We start from the raw sequence: 22,353 nt of genomic DNA, 5'->3' as shown, positions 1-22,353 counted from the left end.
CTCACAATCTGAAGAGGACTGTGTACAGGAGATGTCCTCACAATCTGAAGAGGACTGTGTACAGGAGATGTCCTCACAATCTGAAGAGGACTGTGTACAGGAGATGTCCTCACAATCTGAAGAGGACTGTGTACAGGAGATGTCCTCACAATCTGAAGAGGACTGTGTACAGGAGATGTCCTCACAATCTGAAGAGGACTGTACAGGAGATGTCCTCACAATCTGAAGAGGACTGTACAGGAGATGTCCTCACAATCTGAAGAGGACTGTGTACAGGAGATGTCCTCACAATCTGAAGAGGACTGTGTACAGGAGATGTCCTCACAATCTGAAGAGGACTGTGTACAGGAGATGTCCTCACAATCTGAAGTGGACTGTACAGGAGATGTCCTCACAATCTGAAGAGGACTGTGTACAGGAGATGTCCTCACAATCTGAAGAGGACTGTACAGGAGATGTCCCCACAATCTGAAGAGGACTGTGTACAGGAGATGTCCTCACAATCTGAAGAGGACTGTGTACAGGAGATGTCCCCACAATCTGAAGAGGACTGTATACAGGAGATGTCCTCACAATCTGAAGTGAACTGTACAGGAGATGTCCTCACAATCTGAGGAGGACTGTGTACAGGAGATGTCCTCACAATCTGAAGTGGACTGTACAGGAGATGTCCTCACAATCTGAGGAGGACTGTATACAGGAGATGTCCTCACAATCTGAAGTGGATTGTACAGGAGATGTCCTCACAATCTGAAGAGGACTGTGTACAGGAGATGTCCTCACAATCTGAAGAGGACTGTGTACAGGAGATGTCCTCGCAATCTGAAGAGGACTGTGTACAGGAGATGTCCTCACAATCTGAAGAGGACTGTGTACAGGAGATGTCCTCACAATCTGAAGAGGACTGTGTACAGGAGATGTCCTCACAATCTGAAGAGGACTGTGTACAGGAGATGTCCTCACAATCTGAAGAGGACTGTACAGGAGATGTCCTCACAATCTGAAGAGGACTGTGTACAGGAGATGTCCTCACAATCTGAAGAGGACTGTGTACAGGAGATGTCCTCACAATCTGAAGAGGACTGTGTACAGGAGATGTCCTCACAATCTGAAGAGAACTGTACAGGAGATGTCCCCACAATCTGAAGAGGACTGTACAGGAGATGTCCCCACAATCTGAAGAGGACTGTATACAGGAGATGTCCTCACAATCTGAAGAGGACTGTGTACAGGAGATGTCCTCACAATCTGAAGAGGACTGTGTACAGGAGATGTCCTCACAATCTGAAGAGGACTGTATACAGGAGATGTCCCCACAATCTGAAGAGGACTGTATACAGGAGATGTCCTCACAATCTGAAGTGGACTGTACAGGAGATGTCCTCACAATCTGAAGAGGACTGTGTACAGGAGATGTCCTCACAATCTGAAGAGGACTGTACAGGAGATGTCCTCACAATCTGAAGAGGACTGTAGAGGAGATGTCCTCACAATCTGAAGAGGACTGTAGAGGAGATGTCCTCACAATCTGAAGAGGACTGTACACAGGAGATGTCCTCACAATCTGAAGAGGACTGTGTACAGGAGATGTCCTCACAATCTGAAGAGGACTGTACAGGAGATGTCCTCACAATCTGAAGAGGACTGTACAGGAGATGTTCTCACAATCTGAAGAGGACTGTAGAGGAGATGTTCTCACAATCTGAAGAGGACTGTAGAGGAGATGTCCTCACAATCTGAAGAGGACTGTACAGGAGATGTCCTCACAATCTGAAGAGGACTGTACAGGAGATGTCCTCACAATCTGAAGAGGACTGTACACAGGAGATGTCCTCACAATCTGAAGAGGACTGTGTACAGGAGATGTCCTCACAATCTGAAGAGGACTGTACACAGGAGATGTCCTCACAATCTGAAGAGGACTGTACACAGGAGATGTCCTCCCAATCTGAAGTGGACTGTACAGGAGATGTCCTCACAATCTGAAGAGGACTGTGTACAGGAGATGTCCTCACAATCTGAAGAGGACTGTGTACAGGAGATGTCCTCACAATCTGAAGAGGACTGTACAGGAGATGTCCTCACAATCTGAAGAGGACTGTGTACAGGAGATGTCCTCACAATCTGAAGAGGACTGTGTACAGGAGATGTCCTCACAATCTGAAGAGGACTGTGTACAGGAGATGTCCTCACAATCTGAAGAGGACTGTACAGGAGATGTCCTCACAATCTGAAGAGGACTGTAGAGGAGATGTCCTCACAATCTGAAGAGGACTGTAGAGGAGATGTCCTCACAATCTGAAGAGGACTGTACACAGGAGATGTCCTCACAATCTGAAGAGGACTGTGTACAGGAGATGTCCTCACAATCTGAAGAGGACTGTACAGGAGATGTCCTCACAATCTGAAGAGGACTGTGTACAGGAGATGTCCTCACAATCTGAAGAGGACTGTGTACAGGAGATGTCCTCACAATCTGAAGAGGACTGTGTACAGGAGATGTCCTCACAATCTGAAGAGGACTGTGTACAGGAGATGTCCTCACAATCTGAAGAGGACTGTACAGGAGATGTTCTCACAATCTGAAGAGGACTGTAGAGGAGATGTTCTCACAATCTGAAGAGGACTGTAGAGGAGATGTCCTCACAATCTGAAGAGGACTGTACAGGAGATGTCCTCACAATCTGAAGAGGACTGTAGAGGAGATGTCCTCACAATCTGAAGAGGACTGTACACAGGAGATGTCCTCACAATCTGAAGAGGACTGTACACAGGAGATGTCCTCACAATCTGAAGAGGACTGTACACAGGAGATGTCCTCCCAATCTGAAGAGGACTGTGTACAGGAGATGTCCTCACAATCTGAAGAGGACTGTACAGGAGATGTCCCCACAATCTGAAGAGGACTGTACAGGAGATGTCCCCACAATCTGAAGAGGACTGTGTACAGGAGATGTCCTCACAATCTGAAGAGGACTGTGTACAGGAGATGTCCTCACAATCTGAAGAGGACTGTGTACAGGAGATGTCCTCACAATCTGAAGAGGACTGTACAGGAGATGTCCTCACAATCTGAAGAGGACTGTACAGGAGATGTCCCCACAATCTGAAGAGGACTGTACAGGAGATGTCCCCACAATCTGAAGAGGACTGTATACAGGAGATGTCCTCACAATCTGAAGAGGACTGTGTACAGGAGATGTCCTCACAATCTGAAGAGGACTGTGTACAGGAGATGTCCTCACAATCTGAAGAGGACTGTATACAGGAGATGTCCCCACAATCTGAAGAGGACTGTATACAGGAGATGTCCTCACAATCTGAAGTGGACTGTACAGGAGATGTCCTCACAATCTGAAGAGGACTGTGTACAGGAGATGTCCTCACAATCTGAAGAGGACTGTACAGGAGATGTCCTCACAATCTGAAGAGGACTGTAGAGGAGATGTCCTCACAATCTGAAGAGGACTGTAGAGGAGATGTCCTCACAATCTGAAGAGGACTGTACACAGGAGATGTCCTCACAATCTGAAGAGGACTGTGTACAGGAGATGTCCTCACAATCTGAAGAGGACTGTACAGGAGATGTCCTCACAATCTGAAGAGGACTGTACAGGAGATGTTCTCACAATCTGAAGAGGACTGTAGAGGAGATGTTCTCACAATCTGAAGAGGACTGTAGAGGAGATGTCCTCACAATCTGAAGAGGACTGTACAGGAGATGTCCTCACAATCTGAAGAGGACTGTACAGGAGATGTCCTCACAATCTGAAGAGGACTGTACACAGGAGATGTCCTCACAATCTGAAGAGGACTGTACACAGGAGATGTCCTCACAATCTGAAGAGGACTGTACACAGGAGATGTCCTCCCAATCTGAAGTGGACTGTACAGGAGATGTCCTCACAATCTGAAGAGGACTGTGTACAGGAGATGTCCTCACAATCTGAAGAGGACTGTGTACAGGAGATGTCCTCACAATCTGAAGAGGACTGTACAGGAGATGTCCTCACAATCTGAAGAGGACTGTGTACAGGAGATGTCCTCACAATCTGAAGAGGACTGTGTACAGGAGATGTCCTCACAATCTGAAGAGGACTGTGTACAGGAGATGTCCTCACAATCTGAAGAGGACTGTACAGGAGATGTCCTCACAATCTGAAGAGGACTGTAGAGGAGATGTCCTCACAATCTGAAGAGGACTGTAGAGGAGATGTCCTCACAATCTGAAGAGGACTGTACACAGGAGATGTCCTCACAATCTGAAGAGGACTGTGTACAGGAGATGTCCTCACAATCTGAAGAGGACTGTACAGGAGATGTCCTCACAATCTGAAGAGGACTGTGTACAGGAGATGTCCTCACAATCTGAAGAGGACTGTGTACAGGAGATGTCCTCACAATCTGAAGAGGACTGTGTACAGGAGATGTCCTCACAATCTGAAGAGGACTGTGTACAGGAGATGTCCTCACAATCTGAAGAGGACTGTACAGGAGATGTTCTCACAATCTGAAGAGGACTGTAGAGGAGATGTTCTCACAATCTGAAGAGGACTGTAGAGGAGATGTCCTCACAATCTGAAGAGGACTGTACAGGAGATGTCCTCACAATCTGAAGAGGACTGTAGAGGAGATGTCCTCACAATCTGAAGAGGACTGTACACAGGAGATGTCCTCACAATCTGAAGAGGACTGTACACAGGAGATGTCCTCACAATCTGAAGAGGACTGTACACAGGAGATGTCCTCCCAATCTGAAGAGGACTGTGTACAGGAGATGTCCTCACAATCTGAAGAGGACTGTACAGGAGATGTCCCCACAATCTGAAGAGGACTGTACAGGAGATGTCCCCACAATCTGAAGAGGACTGTGTACAGGAGATGTCCTCACAATCTGAAGAGGACTGTGTACAGGAGATGTCCTCACAATCTGAAGAGGACTGTGTACAGGAGATGTCCTCACAATCTGAAGAGGACTGTACAGGAGATGTCCTCACAATCTGAAGAGGACTGTGTACAGGAGATGTCCTCACAATCTGAAGAGGACTGTACAGGAGATGTCCTCACAATCTGAAGAGGACTGTAGAGGAGATGTCCTCACAATCTGAAGAGGACTGTACACAGGAGATGTCCTCACAATCTGAAGAGGACTGTACACAGGAGATGTCCTCACAATCTGAAGAGGACTGTACACAGGAGATGTCCTCCCAATCTGAAGAGGACTGTGTACAGGAGATGTCCTCACAATCTGAAGAGGACTGTACAGGAGATGTCCCCACAATCTGAAGAGGACTGTACAGGAGATGTCCCCACAATCTGAAGAGGACTGTGTACAGGAGATGTCCTCACAATCTGAAGAGGACTGTGTACAGGAGATGTCCTCACAATCTGAAGAGGACTGTGTACAGGAGATGTCCTCACAATCTGAAGAGGACTGTACAGGAGATGTCCTCACAATCTGAAGAGGACTGTACACAGGAGATGTCCTCACAATCTGAAGAGGACTGTACACAGGAGATGTCCTCACAATCTGAAGAGGACTGTGTACAGGAGATGTCCTCACAATCTGAAGAGGACTGTGTACAGGAGATGTCCTCACAATCTGAAGAGGACTGTATACAGGAGATGTCCTCACAATCTGAAGAGGACTGTGTACAGGAGATGTCCTCACAATCTGAAGAGGACTGTGTACAGGAGATGTCCTCACAATCTGAAGAGGACTGTACAGGAGATGTCCTCACAATCTGAAGAGGACTGTACACAGGAGATGTCCTCACAATCTGAAGAGGACTGTACACAGGAGATGTCCTCACAATCTGAAGAGGACTGTACACAGGAGATGTCCTCACAATCTGAAGAGGACTGTACACAGGAGATGTCCTCACAATCTGAAGAGGACTGTACACAGGAGATGTCCTCACAATCTGAAGAGGACTGTGTACAGGAGATGTCCTCACAATCTGAAGAGGACTGTGTACAGGAGATGTCCTCACAATCTGAAGAGGACTGTACAGGAGATGTCCTCACAATCTGAAGAGGACTGTGTACAGGAGATGTCCTCACAATCTGAAGAGGACTGTGTACAGGAGATGTCCTCACAATCTGAAGAGGACTGTGTACAGGAGATGTCCTCACAATCTGAAGAGGACTGTGTACAGGAGATGTCCTCACAATCTGAAGAGGACTGTGTACAGGAGATGTCCTCACAATCTGAAGAGGACTGTATACAGGAGATGTCCTCACAATCTGAAGAGGACTGTGTACAGGAGATGTCCTCACAATCTGAAGAGGACTGTACAGGAGATGTCCTCACAATCTGAAGAGGACTGTGTACAGGAGATGTCCTCACAATCTGAAGAGGACTGTACAGGAGATGTCCTCACAATCTGAAGAGGACTGTGTACAGGAGATGTCCCCACAATCTGAAGAGGACTGTGTACAGGAGATGTCCCCACAATCTGAAGTGGACTGTGTACAGGAGATGTCCTCACAATCTGAAGAGGACTGTACAGGAGATGTCCTCACAATCTGAAGAGGACTGTGTACAGGAGATGTCCTCACAATCTGAAGAGGACTGTGTACAGGAGATGTCCTCACAATCTGAAGAGGACTGTGTACAGGAGATGTCCTCACAATCTGAAGAGGACTGTGTACAGGAGATGTCCTCACAATCTGAAGAGGACTGTATACAGGAGATGTCCTCACAATCTGAAGAGGACTGTGTACAGGAGATGTCCTCACAATCTGAAGAGGACTGTGTACAGGAGATGTCCTCACAATCTGAAGAGGACTGTGTACAGGAGATGTCCTCACAATCTGAAGAGGACTGTGTACAGGAGATGTCCTCACAATCTGAAGAGGACTGTATACAGGAGATGTCCTCACAATCTGAAGAGGACTGTGTACAGGAGATGTCCTCACAATCTGAAGAGGACTGTATACAGGAGATGTCCTCACAATCTGAAGAGGACTGTATACAGGAGATGTCCTCACAATCTGAAGAGGACTGTACAGGAGATGTCCTCACAATCTGAAGAGGACTGTGTACAGGAGATGTCCCCACAATCTGAAGAGGACTGTACAGGAGATGTCCTCACAATCTGAAGAGGACTGTACAGGAGATGTCCTCACAATCTGAAGAGGACTGTGTACAGGAGATGTCCCCACAATCTGAAGAGGACTGTATACAGGAGATGTCCTCACAATCTGAAGAGGACTGTATACAGGAGATGTCCTCACAATCTGAAGAGGACTGTATACAGGAGATGTCCCCACAATCTGAAGAGGACTGTGTACAGGAGATGTCCTCACAATCTGAAGAGGACTGTGTACAGGAGATGTCCTCACAATCTGAAGAGGACTGTATACAGGAGATGTCCTCACAATCTGAAGAGGACTGTATACAGAAGATGTCCTCACAATCTGAAGAGGACTGTACAGGAGATGTCCTCACAATCTGAAGAGGACTGTGTACAGGAGATGTCCTCACAATCTGAAGAGGACTGTACAGGAGATGTCCTCACAATCTGAAGAGGACTGTACAGGAGATGTCCTCACAATCTGAAGAGGACTGTACAGGAGATGTCCTCACAATCTGAGGAGGGCTGTATACAGGAGATGTCCTCACAATCTGAAGAGGACTGTATACAGGAGATGTCCTCACAATCTGAAGAGGACTGTATACAGGAGATGTCCTCACAATCTGAAGAGGACTGTACAGGAGATGTCCCCACAATCTGAAGAGGACTGTGTACAGGAGATGTCCTCACAATCTGAAGAGGACTGTATACAGGAGATGTCCTCACAATCTGAAGAGGACTGTACAGGAGATGTCCCCACAATCTGAAGAGGACTGTACAGGAGATGTCCCCACAATCTGAAGAGGACTGTATACAGGAGATGTCCTCACAATCTGAAGAGGACTGTGTACAGGAGATGTCCTCACAATCTGAAGAGGACTGTACAGGAGATGTCCCCACAATCTGAAGAGGACTGTACAGGAGATGTCCCCACAATCTGAAGAGGACTGTGTACAGGAGATGTCCTCACAATCTGAAGAGGACTGTGTACAGGAGATGTCCTCACAATCTGAAGAGGACTGTACACAGGAGATGTCCTCACAATCTGAAGAGGACTGTGTACAGGAGATGTCCTCACAATCTGAAGAGGACTGTGTACAGGAGATGTCCTCACAATCTGAAGAGGACTGTGTACAGGAGATGTCCTCACAATCTGAAGAGGACTGTACAGGAGATGTCCTCACAATCTGAAGAGGACTGTGTACAGGAGATGTCCTCACAATCTGAAGAGGACTGTGTACAGGAGATGTCCTCACAATCTGAAGAGGACTGTATACAGGAGATGTCCTCACAATCTGAAGAGGACTGTGTACAGGAGATGTCCTCACAATCTGAAGAGGACTGTATACAGGAGATGTCCTCACAATCTGAAGAGGACTGTGTACAGGAGATGTCCTCACAATCTGAAGAGGAGTGTGTACAGGAGATGTCCTCACAATCTGAAGAGGACTGTGTACAGGAGATGTCCTCACAATCTGAAGAGGACTGTACAGGAGATGTCCCCACAATCTGAAGAGGACTGTGTACAGAAGATGTCCTCACAATCTGAAGAGGACTGTATACAGGAGATGTCCTCACAATCTGAAGAGGACTGTGTACAGGAGATGTCCTCACAATATGGCTGACATCACATGACCCATCACTGTAGATTGTTTAGACTTATTTTATATATTATTTTGTTTTGCTGTTGAACTGTTCCGATTTTCGGTCACATTAAGGGTCTATTCACACGTCCAGTATTCTGAGCAGATTTGATGCGCAGGATTTAAAGCGGTGTTCAGTCATTTAGTTTACAATGAAATCTGCGCAGAATCCTGTACGTGTGAATAGACCCAAAGGGGAAAATGTTCTGACCTGATTTATCTTTGTCTCATTCTTTACATCACATGACCCTGGTATTATATAGGGGTGTGTAGACTTTATATATCCACTGTGTGTCTGCCATATTAGTATGTCACCTGGTCACCCAAGCAGCCTCGCTATCCCTCCCTCAGTTCTCCCTGGCAGTGAGAGGCCACACCTTCCCATCCCTCCCTCAGTTCTCCCTGGCAGTGAGAGACCACACCTTCCTATCCCTCCCTCAGTTCTCCCTGGCAGTGAGAGACCACACCTTCCCATCCCTCCCTCAGTTCTCCCTGGCAGTGAGAGACCATGACTTCCCATTCCTCCTGTAGGTGTTTCTCTACGTCCCAGTCATTGAGCCCCACTGAGGGGCTTGGTGGCCCTGTATGGTTTGTCGCCCTGTGATTTTGGTGGGGTTCCCCTTTAGGTAGTGAAGACACTTTACATCATTGGGTCCCTTTACCCTCTTTCTTTCTATCCGCAGGTTCTTTGACACAACACCGCTCGGCTTAATCCTAAATCGTTTCTCGGCTGACACCAACATCATTGATCAGGTAAGGCGGAGGTGGTGGTGGTGTTAGTGGTGGTGGTTGTGGTGGCAGTGTTGGTGGTTGTGGTGACGGTGGTGGCGGTGGTGGTGTTAGTGTTGGTGGTGGTTGTGGCAGTGGTTGTGGTGGTGGTGGCAGTGTTGGTGGTTGTGGTGATGACAGTGGTGGTGGTTGTGGTGGTGTTGGTGGTGATGACAGTGGTTGTGGTGGTGGTGGCAGTGTTGGTGGTTGTGGTGATGACAGTGGTGGTGGTTGTGGTGGTGTTGGTGGTGATGACAGTGGTGGGGGCAGTGGTGGCGGTGTTGGTGGTGATGACAGTGGTTGTGGTGGTGGTGGCAGTGTTGGTGGTTGTGGTGATGACAGTGGTGGTGGTTGTGGTGGTGTTGGTGGTGATGACAGTGGTGGGGGCAGTGGTGGCGGTGTTGGTGGTGATGACAGTGGTTGTGGTGGTGGTGGCAGTGTTGGTGGTTGTGGTGATGACAGTGGTGGTGGTTGTGGTGGTGTTGGTGGTGATGACAGTGGTGGGGGCAGTGGTGGCGGTGTTGGTGGTGATGACAGTGGTTGTGGTGGTGGTGGCAGTGTTGGTGGTTGTGGTGATGACAGTGGTGGTGGTTGTGGTGGTGTTGGTGGTGATGACAGTGGTGGGGGCAGTGGTGGCGGTGTTGGTGGTGATGACAGTGGTTGTGGTGGTGGTGGCAGTGTTGGTGGTTGTGGTGATGACAGTGGTGGTGGTTGTGGTGGTGTTGGTGGTGATGACAGTGGTGGGGGCAGTGGTGGCGGTGTTGGTGGTGATGACAGTGGTTGTGGTTGTGGTAGTGGTGGTGGTGACAGTGTTGGTGGTTGTGGTGGTGTTGGTGGTGATGACTGTGGTGGTGGCAGTGGTGGCGGTGTTAGTGTTGGTGGTGGTTGTGGCGGTGGTAGTGGTTGTGGTGGTTGTGGTGATGACAGTGGTGGTAGCAGTGGTGGTGTTGGTGGTGGTGACAGTGGTGGTGGTGGCAGTGTTGGTGGTTGTGGTGATGACAGTGGTGGTGGTTGTGGTGGTGTTGGCGGTGATGACAGTGGTGGGGGCAGTGGTGGCGGTGTTGGTGGTGATGACAGTGGTTGTGGTGGTGGTGGCAGTGTTGGTGGTTGTGGTGATGACAGTGGTGGTGGTTGTGGTGGTGTTGGTGGTGATGACAGTGGTGGGGGCAGTGGTGGCGGTGTTGGTGGTGATGACAGTGGTTGTGGTTGTGGTAGTGGTGGTGGTGACAGTGTTGGTGGTTGTGGTGGTGTTGGTGGTGATGACTGTGGTGGTGGCAGTGGTGGCGGTGTTAGTGTTGGTGGTGGTTGTGGCGGTGGTAGTGGTTGTGGTGGTGGTAGTGGTTGTGGTGATGACAGTGGTGGTAGCAGTGGTGGTGTTGGTGGTGGTGACAGTGGTGGTGGTGACAGTGTTGGTGGTTGTGGTGGTGGCGGTGGTGGCAGTGTTGGTGGTTGTGGTGGTTGTGGCGGTGGTAGTGGTTGTGGTGGTGTTAGTGGTTGTGGTGATGACAGTGGTGGTAGCAGTGGTGGTGTTGATGGTGGTGACAGTGGTGGTGGTGACAGTGTTGGTGGTTGTGGTGGTGGCGGTGGTGGCAGTGTTGGTGGTTGTGGTGGTTGTGGTGGTGGTAGTGGTTGTGGTGGTGGTAGTGGTTGTGGTGATGACAGTGGTGGTAGCAGTGGTGGTGTTGGTGGTGATGACAGTGGTGGTGGTTGTGGTAGTGGTGGTGGTGACAGTGTTGGTGGTTGTGGTGGTGGTGGTGGCGGTGGTGGCAGTGTTGGTGGTTGTGATGGTTGTGGCGGTGGTAGTGGTTGTGGTGGTGGTAGTGGTTGTGGTGATGACAGTGGTTGTGGCAGTGTTGGTGGTTGTGGTGGTGGTGACAGTGTTGGTGGTTGTGGTGGTGTTGGTGGTGATGACAGTGGTGGGGGCAGTGGTGGCGGTGTTGGTGGTGATGACAGTGGTTGTGGTGGTGGTGACAGTGTTGGTGGTTGTGGTGGTGTTGGTGGTGATGACTGTGGTGGGGGCAGTGGTGGCGGTGTTGGTGGTGATGACAGTGGTTGTGGTAGTGGTGGTGGTGACAGTGTTGGTGGTTGTGGTGGTGTTGGTGGTGATGACAGTGGTGGGGGCAGTGGTGGCGGTGTTGGTGGTGATGACAGTGGTTGTGGTGGTGGTGACAGTGTTGGTGGTTGTGGTGGTGTTGGTGGTGATGACTGTGGTGGGGGCAGTGGTGGCGGTGTTGGTGGTGATGACAGTGGTTGTGGTAGTGGTGGTGGTGACAGTGTTGGTGGTTGTGGTGGTGTTGGTGGTGATGACTGTGGTGGGGGCAGTGGTGGCGGTGTTGGTGGTGATGACAGTGACGCTGGTGGTGTTGATGACAGTGGTGGTGGTAGCGGTGGTGGTGGTGACTGTGTTGGTGGCAGTGGTGGGGGCAGTGTTGGTGATGGTGGTGACAGTGTTAGTGTTTGTGGCATTGGTGGCGGCGCAGTCCTCGTACAGACACCTCTCCAGTACTAATGTGTCCTTGTGTCTCTTGCAGCACATCCCCCCCACCTTGGAGTCCCTCACCCGCTCCACCCTCCTTTGCCTCTCAGCTATCGGGGTCATCGCCTATGCCAACCCCTACTTCCTGATCGCACTCGCCCCACTCTTCGTCGTCTTCTACTTCATCCAGGAATATTTCCGAGTGGCCTCCAAGTGAGTACGATGGGAGAGGAGTACGTGGTGCGGTATCTTCTCAGGCTGAGAGGCCTTCTCCTGGATGAGTGGTGGTGTGCAGCTTATGGTGTAACAGCAGAATAGTGAGTGCAGCTCTGGAGGATATGACAGGATGTAACAGCTGAATAGTGAGTGCAGCTCTGGGGGATAAGACATGATGTTACAGCAGAATAGTGAGTGCAGCTCTGGAGGATAAGACATGATGTAACAGCAGAATAGTGAGTGCAGCTCTGGAGGATAAGACATGATGTAACAGCAGAATAGTGAGTGCAGCTCTGGAGGATAAGGCATGATGTAACAGCAGAATAGTGAGTGCAGCTCTGGAGGATAAGGCATGATGTAACAGCAGAATAGTGAGTGCAGCTCTGGAGGATAAGACATGATGTAACAGCAGAATAGTGAATGCAGCTCTGGAGGATAAGACATGATGTAACAGCAGAATAGTGAGTGCAGCTCTGGGGGATAAGACATGATGTAACAGCAGAATAGTGAGTGCAGCTCTGGAGGATAAGACATGATGTAACAGCAGAATAGTGAGTGCAGCTCTGGAGGATAAGACATGATGTAATAGCAGAATAGTGAGAGCAGCTCTGGAGGATAAGACATGATGTAACAGCAGAATAGTGAGTGCAGCTCTTGAGGATAAGGCATGATGTAACAGCAGAATAGTGAGAGCAGCTCTGGAGGATAAGACATGATGTAACAGCAGAATAGTGAGTGCAGCTCTGGAGGATAAGACATGATGTAACAGCAGAATAGTGAGAGCAGCTCTGGAGGATAAGACATGATGTAACAGCAGAATAGTGAGTGCAGCTCTGGAGGATAAGACATGATGTAACAGCAGAATAGTGAGTGCTGCTCTGGAGGATAAGACAGGATGTAACAGCAGAATAGTGAGTGCAGCTCTGGAGGATAAGACATGATGTAACAGCAGAATAGTGAGTGCAGCTCTGGAGGTGTATCACTGAATGACTGTACAGATCTGCCTGGTAGGCAGCGTCACATCCAGTCAGCAGGGAGATGTGATTGGTGCAGAGACCCCCGGGGCCCCCTTTATGAGCGGCTCTTCGCAGACACAAAATTCGGAGATGTTTTTCTGTCTTTTTCAGGGATCTCCAGGAGTTGGATGATAACACTCAGCTGCCGCTGCTCTGCCACTTCTCCGAGACGGCTGAAGGTCTGACCACCATCCGCGCCTTCAGGTATCCGCCATCCATCTGTAGTCAGGAGTCCGCCCCCGGTGACTCTGCCTCCGTATAACTATCGCCATCACTCTGTTATGTAGTCAGGGGTCCGCCCCCCGGTGACTCCGCCTCCGTATAACTATCGCCATCACTCTGTTATGTAGTCAGGGGTCCGCCCCCCGGTGACTCCGCCTCCGTATAACTATCGCCATCACTCTGTTATGTAGTCAGGGGTCCGCCCCCGGTGACTCCGCCTCCGTATAACTATCGCCATCACTCTGTTCTGTAGTCAGGGGTCCGCCCCCCGGTGACTCCGCCTCCGTATAACTATCGCCATCACTCTGTTCTGTAGTCAGGGGTCCGCCCCCCGGTGACTCCGCCTCCGTATAACTATCGCCATCACTCTGTTCTGTAGTCAGGGGTCCGCCCCCCGGTGACTCCGCCTCCGTATAACTATCGCCATCTCATCCATAGACATGAATCCAGATTCAAGCAGCGGATGCTGGAGCTGACAGACACCAACAACCTGGCCTATCTGTTCCTGTCCGCGGCCAATCGCTGGCTGGAGGTCAGAACGGTAAGAATACGGCACTGACTATAACCACTATCCTCCACTGGTTACTCTCATCATCCACCCACAACATATATCATCCTCTCACTGCACTATCCTTCATTCACTGCACTCATCATCCGCTCCCTATACTCCTCATCTGCTCCCTATACTCCTCATCTACTCCCTATACTCCTCATCCGCTCCCTATACTCATCATCCGCTCCCTATACTCCTCATCTGCTCCCTATACTCCTCATCTACTCCCTATACTCCTCATCTACTCCCTATACTCCTCATCTACTCCCTATACTCATCATCTACTCCCTATACTCATCATCTACTCCCTATACTCATCATCTGCTCCCTATACTCCTCATCTACTCCCTATACTCATCATCTACTCCCTATACTCATCATCTACTCCCTATACTCATCATCTGCTCCCTATACTCCTCATCTACTCCCTATACTCATCATCCGCTCCCTATACTCATCATCCGCTCCCTATACTCTTCATCTGCTCCCTATACTCCTCATCTACTCCCTATACTCCTCATCTGCTCCCTATACTCATCATCCGCTCCCTATACTCATCATCCGCTCCCTATACTCCTCATCTGCTCCCTATACTCCTCATCTGCTCCCTATACTCCTCATCTGCTCCCTATACTCATCATCCGCTCCCTATACTCCTCATCTGCTCCCTATACTCCTCATCTACTCCCTATACTCCTCATCCGCTCCCTATACTCATCATCCACTCCCTATACTCATCATCCGCTCCCTATACTCATCATCCGCTCCCTATACTCATCATCCGCTCCCTGTACTCCTCATCTACTCCCTATACTCCTCATCTACTCCCTATACTCCTCATCTGCTCCCTATACTCCTCATCCGCTCCCTATACTCCTCATCCACTCCCTATACTCCTCATCTACTCCCTATACTCCTCATCCACTCCCTATACTCCTCATCTACTCCCTATACTCCTCATCTACTCCCTATACTCCTCATCCGCTCCCCATACTCCTCATCCGCTCCCCATACTCATCATCGGCTCCCCATACTCATCATCCGCTCCCCATACTCATCATCCGCTCCCCATACTCATCATCCGCTCCCCATACTCATCATCCGCTCCCCATACTCATCATCCGCTCCCCATACTCATCATCCGCTCCCCATACTCATCATCCGCTCCCTATACTCATCATCCGCTCCCTATACTCATCATCCGCTCCCTATACTCATCATCCGCTCCCCATACTCATCATCCGCTCCCCATACTCATCATCCGCTCCCCATACTCATCATCCGCTCCCTATACTCATCATCCGCTCCCTATACTCATCATCCGCTCCCCATACTCATCATCCGCTCCCCATACTCATCATCCGCTCCCTATACTCCTCATCCGCTCCCTATACTCCTCATCCGCTCCCTATACTCCTCATCCGCTCCCTATACTCCTCATCCGCTCCCTATACTCCTCATCCGCTCCCTATACTCATCATCCGCTCCCTATACTCCTCATCCGCTCCCTATACTCATCATCCGCTCCCTATACTCCTCATCCGCTCCCCATACTCATCATCCGCTCCCTATACTCATCATCCGCTCCCTATACTCATCATCCGCTCCCTATACTCCTCATCCGCTCCCTATACTCCTCATCCGCTCCCTATACTCCTCATCCGCTCCCTATACTCCTCATCCGCTCCCTATACTCCTCATCCGCTCCCTATACTCCTCATCCGCTCCCTATACTCCTCATCCGCTCCCTATACTCCTCATCCGCTCCCTATACTCCTCATCCGCTCCCTATACTCATCATCCGCTCCCTATACTCATCATCCGCTCCCTATACTCATCATCCGCTCCCTATACTCATCATCCGCTCCCTATACTCATCATCCGCTCCCTATACTCCTCATCCGCTCCCTATACTCATCATCCGCTCCCTATACTCATCATCCGCTCCCTATACTCATCATCCGCTCCCTATACTCATCATCCGCTCCCTATACTCCTCATCCACTGCCTATACTCATCATCCGCTCCCTATACTCATCATCCGCTCCCTATACTCATCATTTGCTCCCTATACTCCTCATCCGCTCCCTATACTCCTCATCCGCTCCCTATACTCATCATCCGCTCCCTATACTCATCATCCGCTCCCTATACTCATCATCCGCTCCCTATACTCATCATCCGCTCCCTATACTCATCATCCGCTCCCTATACTCATCATCCGCTCCCTGTACTCCTCATCTACTCCCTATACTCCTCATCTACTCCCTATACTCCTCATCTACTCCCTATACTCCTCATCTACTCCCTATACTCCTCATCTACTCCCTATTCTCCTCATCCGCTCCCTATACTCATCATCCGCTCCCTATACTCATCATCCGCTCCCTATACTCATCATCCGCTCCCTATACTCATCATCCGCTCCCTATACTCATCATCCGCTCCCTATACTCCTCATCCGCTCCCTATACTCATCATCCGCTCCCTATACTCATCATCCGCTCCCTATACTCATCATCCGCTCCCTATACTCATCATCCGCTCCCTATACTCATCATCCGCTCCCTATACTCCTCATCCACTGCCTATACTCATCATCCGCTCCCTATACTCATCATCCGCTCCCTATACTCATCATTTGCTCCCTATACTCCTCATCCGCTCCCTATACTCCTCATCCGCTCCCTATACTCATCATCCGCTCCCTATACTCATCATCCGCTCCCTATACTCATCATCCGCTCCCTATACTCATCATCCGCTCCCTATACTCATCATCCGCTCCCTATACTCATCATCCGCTCCCTGTACTCCTCATCTACTCCCTATACTCCTCATCTACTCCCTATACTCCTCATCTACTCCCTATACTCCTCATCTACTCCCTATACTCCTCATCTACTCCCTATTCTCCTCATCCGCTCCCTATACTCATCATCCGCTCCCTATACTCATCATCCGCTCCCTATACTCATCATCCGCTCCCTATACTCATCATCCGCTCCCTATACTCCTCATCCGCTCCCTATACTCCTCATCCGCTCCCCATACTCCTCATCCGCTCCCCATACTCCTCATCGGCTCCCTATACTCATCATCCGCTCCCCATACTCATCATCCGCTCCCCATACTCATCATCCGCTCCCCATACTCATCATCCGCTCCCCATACTCATCATCCGCTCCCCATACTCATCATCCGCTCCCCATACTCATCATCCGCTCCCCATACTCATCATCCGCTCCCTATACTCATCATCCGCTCCCCATACTCATCATCCGCTCCCCATACTCATCATCCGCTCCCCATACTCATCATCCGCTCCCCATACTCATCATCCGCTCCCCATACTCATCATCCGCTCCCCATACTCATCATCCGCTCCCCATACTCATCATCCGCTCCCTATACTCATCATCCGCTCCCTATACTCCTCATCCGCTCCCTATACTCCTCATCCGCTCCCTATACTCCTCATCCGCTCCCTATACTCCTCATCCGCTCCCTATACTCCTCATCCGCTCCCTATACTCCTCATCCGCTCCCTATACTCCTCATCCGCTCCCTATACTCCTCATCCGCTCCCTATACTCCTCATCCGCTCCCTATACTCCTCATCCGCTCCCCATACTCATCATCCGCTCCCCATACTCATCATCCGCTCCCTATACTCCTCATCCGCTCCCTATACTCCTCATCCGCTCCCTATACTCCTCATCCGCTCCCTATACTCCTCATCCGCTCCCTATACTCCTCATCCGCTCCCTATACTCCTCATCCGCTCCCTATACTCCTCATCCGCTCCCTATACTCCTCATCCGCTCCCTATACTCATCATCTGCTCCCTATACTCATCATCCGCTCCCTATACTCATCATCCGCTCCCTATACTCCTCATCCGCTCCCTATACTCATCATCTGCTCCCTATACTCATCATCTGCTCCCTATACTCATCATCCGCTCCCTATACTCATCATCCGCTCCCTATACTCCTCATCTACTGCCTATACTCATCATCCGCTCCCTATACTCATCATCCGCTCCCTATACTCATCATTTGCTCCCTATACTCCTCATCCGCTCCCTATACTCATCATCCGCTCCCTATACTCATCATCCGCTCCCTATACTCATCATCCGCTCCCTATACTCATCATCCGCTCCCTATACTCATCATCCGCTCCCTATACTCATCATTTGCTCCCTATACTCATCATCCGCTCCCTATACTCATCATCCGCTCCCTATACTCATCATCCGCTCCCTATACTCATCATCCGCTCCCTATACTCAGCATCCGCTCCCTATACTCAGGGATTGTATCCGGTATGATGCCTCTGTACACCATGTGATCGGCTCGGTGCCCTTTGACCTGCACATACATGATTTGTGTCCCCTCAGGATTACCTGGGCGCCTGCATCGTACTGACCGCGGCCATCACCTCCATCAACTCCATCACCTCCGGACTCACCTCTGGGATCGTTGGTTTAGGCCTCACCTACGCCCTGACGGTAAGTGTCACCTCCAGAGCTGCACTCACTATTTTGCGGTGACATCATGTCTTATCCTCCAGAGCTGCACTCACTATTCTGCTGTTATATCATGTCTTATCCTCCAGAGCTGCACTCACTATTCTGCTGTTACATCATGTCTAATCCTCCCGAGCTGCACTCATTATTCTGCGGTTACATCATGTCTTATCCCCCAGAGCTGCACTCACTATTCTGCTGTTACATCATGTCTTATCCTCCAGAGCTGCACTCACTATTCTGCGGTTACATCATGTCTTATCCTCCAGAGCTGCACTCACTATTCTGCTGTTACATCATGTCTTCTCCTCCAGAGCTGCACTCACTATTCTGCGGTTACATCATGTCTTATCCTCCAGAGCTGCACTCACTATTCTGCTGTTACATCATGTCTTATCCTCCAGAGCTGCACTCAATATTCTGCTGTTACATCATGTCTTATCCTCCAGAGCTGCACTCATTATTCTGCTGTTACGTCATGTCTTATCCTCCAGAGCTGCACTCACTATTCTGCTGTTGCGTCATGTCTTATCCTCCAGAGCTGCACTCACTATTCTGCTGTTGCGTCATGTCTTATGCTCCAGAGCTGCACTCACTATTCTGCTGTTGCGTCATGTCTTATGACTAATAACACATTATCTAAGCAGAACAATGACAGCAGCTCTGGAGGTGACTGGAGTGTAAGACATGATGTAACAGCAGAATAGTGAGTGCAGCTCTGGAGGATCAGAGCTGTAGTTGAGGATTGAGGGGTCCTTGTTTGGGGTGTAGACCCCGGTGTGGACATGTTTGGGGTGTAGACCCCGGTGTGGTCATGTTTGGGTGTAGACCCCCAGTGTGGTCATGTTTGAGGTGTAGACCCCGGTGTGGTCATGTTTGGGGTGTAGACCCCGGTGTGGTCATGTTTGGGGTGTAGACCCCGGTGTGGACATGTTTGGGGTGTAGACCCCGGTGTGGACATGTTTGGGGTGTAGACCCCCGTGTGGTCATGTTTGGGGTGTAGACCCCAGTGTGGTCATGTTTGGGGTGTAGACCCCGGTGTGGTCATGTTTGAGGTGTAGACCCCGGTGTGGTCATGTTTGGGGTGTAGACCCAGGTGTGGTCATGTTTGGGGTGTAGACCCCCAGTGTGGTCATGTTTGGGGTGTAGACCCAGGTGTGGTCATGTTTGGGGTGTAGACCCAGGTGTGGTCATGTTTGGGGTGTAGACCCCAGTGTGATCATGTTTGGGGTGTAGACCCCAGTGTGGTCATGTTTGGGGTGTAGACCCCAGTGTGGTCATGTTTGGGGTGTAGACCCAGGTGTGGTCATGTTTGGGGTGTAAACCCAGGTGTGGTCATGTTTGGGGTGTAGACCCCGGTGTGGACATGTTTGGGTGTAGACCCCCGGTGTGGTCATGTTTGGGTGTAGACCCCCGGTGTGGTCACGTTTGGGGTGTAGACCCCGGTGTGGTCACGTTTGGGGTGTAGACCCCGGTGTGGTTACGTTTGGGGTGTAGACCCCGGTGTGGTAACGTTTGGGGTGTAGACCCCGGTGTGGTTATGTTTTGGGGTGTAGACCCTGGTGTGGTTATGTTTTGGGGTGTAGACCCCGGGGTAGTCATGTTTTGGGGTGTAGACCCCGGTGTGGACATGTTTGGGGTGTAGACCCCGGTGTGGACATGTTTGGGGTGTAGACCCCGGTGTGGACATGTTTGGGGTGTAGACCCCGGTGTGGACATGTTTGGGGTGTAGACCCCGGTGTGGACATGTTTGGGGTGTAGACCCCGGTGTGGACATGTTTGGGGTGTAGACCCCGGTGTGGACATGTTTTGGGGTGTAGACCCCGGTGTGGACATGTTTTGGGGTGTAGACCCCGGTGTGGACATGTTTTGGGGTGTAGACCCCGGTGTGGACATGTTTTGGGGTGTAGACCCCGGTGTGGACATGTTTTGGGGTGTAGACCCCGGTGTGGACATGTTTTGGGGTGTAGACCCCGGTGTGGACATGTTTGGGGTGTAGACCCCGGTGTGGACATGTTTGGGGTGTAGACCCCGGTGTGGACATGTTTGGGGTGTAGACCCCGGTGTGGACATGTTTGGGGTGTAGACCCCGGTGTGGACATGTTTGGGGTGTAGACCCCGGTGTGGACATGTTTGGGGTGTAGACCCCGGTGTGGACATGTTTGGGGTGTAGACCCCGGTGTGGACATGTTTGGGGTGTAGACCCCGGTGTGGACATGTTTGGGGTGTAGACCCCGGTGTGGACATGTTTGGGGTGCAGACCCCGGTGTGGACATGTTTGGGGTGCAGACCCCGGTGTGGTCACGTTTGGGGTGTAGACCCCGGTGTGGTCACGTTTGGGGTGTAGACCCCGGTGTGGTCACGTTTGGGGTGTAGACCCCGGTGTGGTAACGTTTGGGGTGTAGACCCCGGTGTGGTCACGTTTGGGGTGTAGACCCCGGTGTGGTTATGTTTTGGGGTGTAGACCCCGGGGTGGACATGTTTTGGGGTGTAGACCCCGGGGTGGACATGTTTTGGGGTGTAGACCCCGGGGTGGACATGTTTTGGGGTGTAGACCCCGGTGTGGACATGTTTGGGGTGTAGACCCCGGTGTGGACATGTTTGGGGTGTAGACCCCGGTGTGGACATGTTTGGGGTGTAGACCCCGGGGTGGACATGTTTGGGGTGTAGACCCCGGTGTGGACATGTTTGGGGTGTAGACCCCGGTGTGGACATGTTTGGGGTGTAGACCCCGGTGTGGACATGTTTGGGGTGTAGACCCCGGTGTGGTCACGTTTGGGGTGTAGACCCCGGTGTGGTCACGTTTGGGGTGTAGACCCCGGTGTGGTAACGTTTGGGGTGTAGACCCCGGTGTGGTTATGTTTTGGGGTGTAGACCCCGGGGTGGACATGTTTTGGGGTGTAGACCCCGGGGTGGACATGTTTTGGGGTGTAGACCCCGGGGTGGACATGTTTTGGGGTGTAGACCCCGGGGTGGACATGTTTTGGGGTGTAGACCCCGGGGTGGACATGTTTGGGGTGTAGACCCCGGTGTGGACATGTTTGGGGTGTAGACCCCGGGGTGGACATGTTTGGGGTGTAGACCCCGGGGTGGACATGTTTGGGGTGTAGACCCCGGGGTGGACATGTTTGGGGTGTAGACCCCGGTGTGGACATGTTTGGGGTGTAGACCCCGGTGTGGACATGTTTGGGGTGTAGACCCCGGTGTGGACATGTTTGGGGTGTAGACCCCGGTGTGGTCACGTTTGGGGTGTAGACCCCGGTGTGGTCACGTTTGGGGTGTAGACCCCGGTGTGGTCACGTTTGGGGTGTAGACCCCGGTGTGGTCACGTTTGGGGTGTAGACCCCGGTGTGGTTATGTTTTGGGGTGTAGACCCCGGGGTAGTCATGTTTTGGGGTGTAGACCCCGGGGTGGACATGTTTGGGGTGTAGACCCCGGTGTGGACATGTTTGGGGTGTAGACCCCGGTGTGGACATGTTTGGGGTGTAGACCCCGGTGTGGACATGTTTGGGGTGTAGACCCCGGTGTGGACATGTTTGGGGTGTAGACCCCGGTGTGGACATGTTTGGGGTGTAGACCCCGGTGTGGACATGTTTGGGGTGTAGACCCCGGTGTGGACATGTTTGGGGTGTAGACCCCGGTGTGGACATGTTTGGGGTGTAGACCCCGGTGTGGACATGTTTGGGGTGTAGACCCCGGTGTGGACATGTTTGGGGTGTAGACCCCGGTGTGGACATGTTTGGGGTGTAGACCCCGGTGTGGACATGTTTGGGGTGTAGACCCCGGTGTGGACATGTTTGGGGTGTAGACCCCGGTGTGGACATGTTTGGGGTGTAGACCCCGGTG

At 51.0% G+C, this 22,353-nt stretch overlaps 1 protein-coding gene across 1 annotated transcript in view; it reads left to right on the top strand.

Moving 5' to 3' along the window:
* The window catches only part of LOC130313383 (ATP-binding cassette sub-family C member 9-like), a 56,293-nt gene that overhangs the window by 17,809 nt on the left and 16,131 nt on the right, over positions 1 to 22,353 (top strand). Inside the window, exons 9-13 of the mRNA XM_056552643.1 lie at positions 9,406 to 9,475; positions 12,022 to 12,179; positions 13,310 to 13,402; positions 13,859 to 13,961; positions 18,379 to 18,489. Of these exons, the coding sequence (XP_056408618.1) occupies positions 9,406 to 9,475; positions 12,022 to 12,179; positions 13,310 to 13,402; positions 13,859 to 13,961; positions 18,379 to 18,489 (535 nt within the window). The remainder of the gene's footprint in view (positions 1 to 9,405; positions 9,476 to 12,021; positions 12,180 to 13,309; positions 13,403 to 13,858; positions 13,962 to 18,378; positions 18,490 to 22,353) is intronic.

This window comes from Hyla sarda, unplaced genomic scaffold, assembly GCF_029499605.1.
Source record: "Hyla sarda isolate aHylSar1 unplaced genomic scaffold, aHylSar1.hap1 scaffold_1758, whole genome shotgun sequence".
Classification (NCBI taxonomy): domain Eukaryota; kingdom Metazoa; phylum Chordata; class Amphibia; order Anura; family Hylidae; genus Hyla; species Hyla sarda.
Note: the sequence above shows the minus strand (reverse complement) of the source record. Positions and strands in the feature narration are given on the sequence as shown.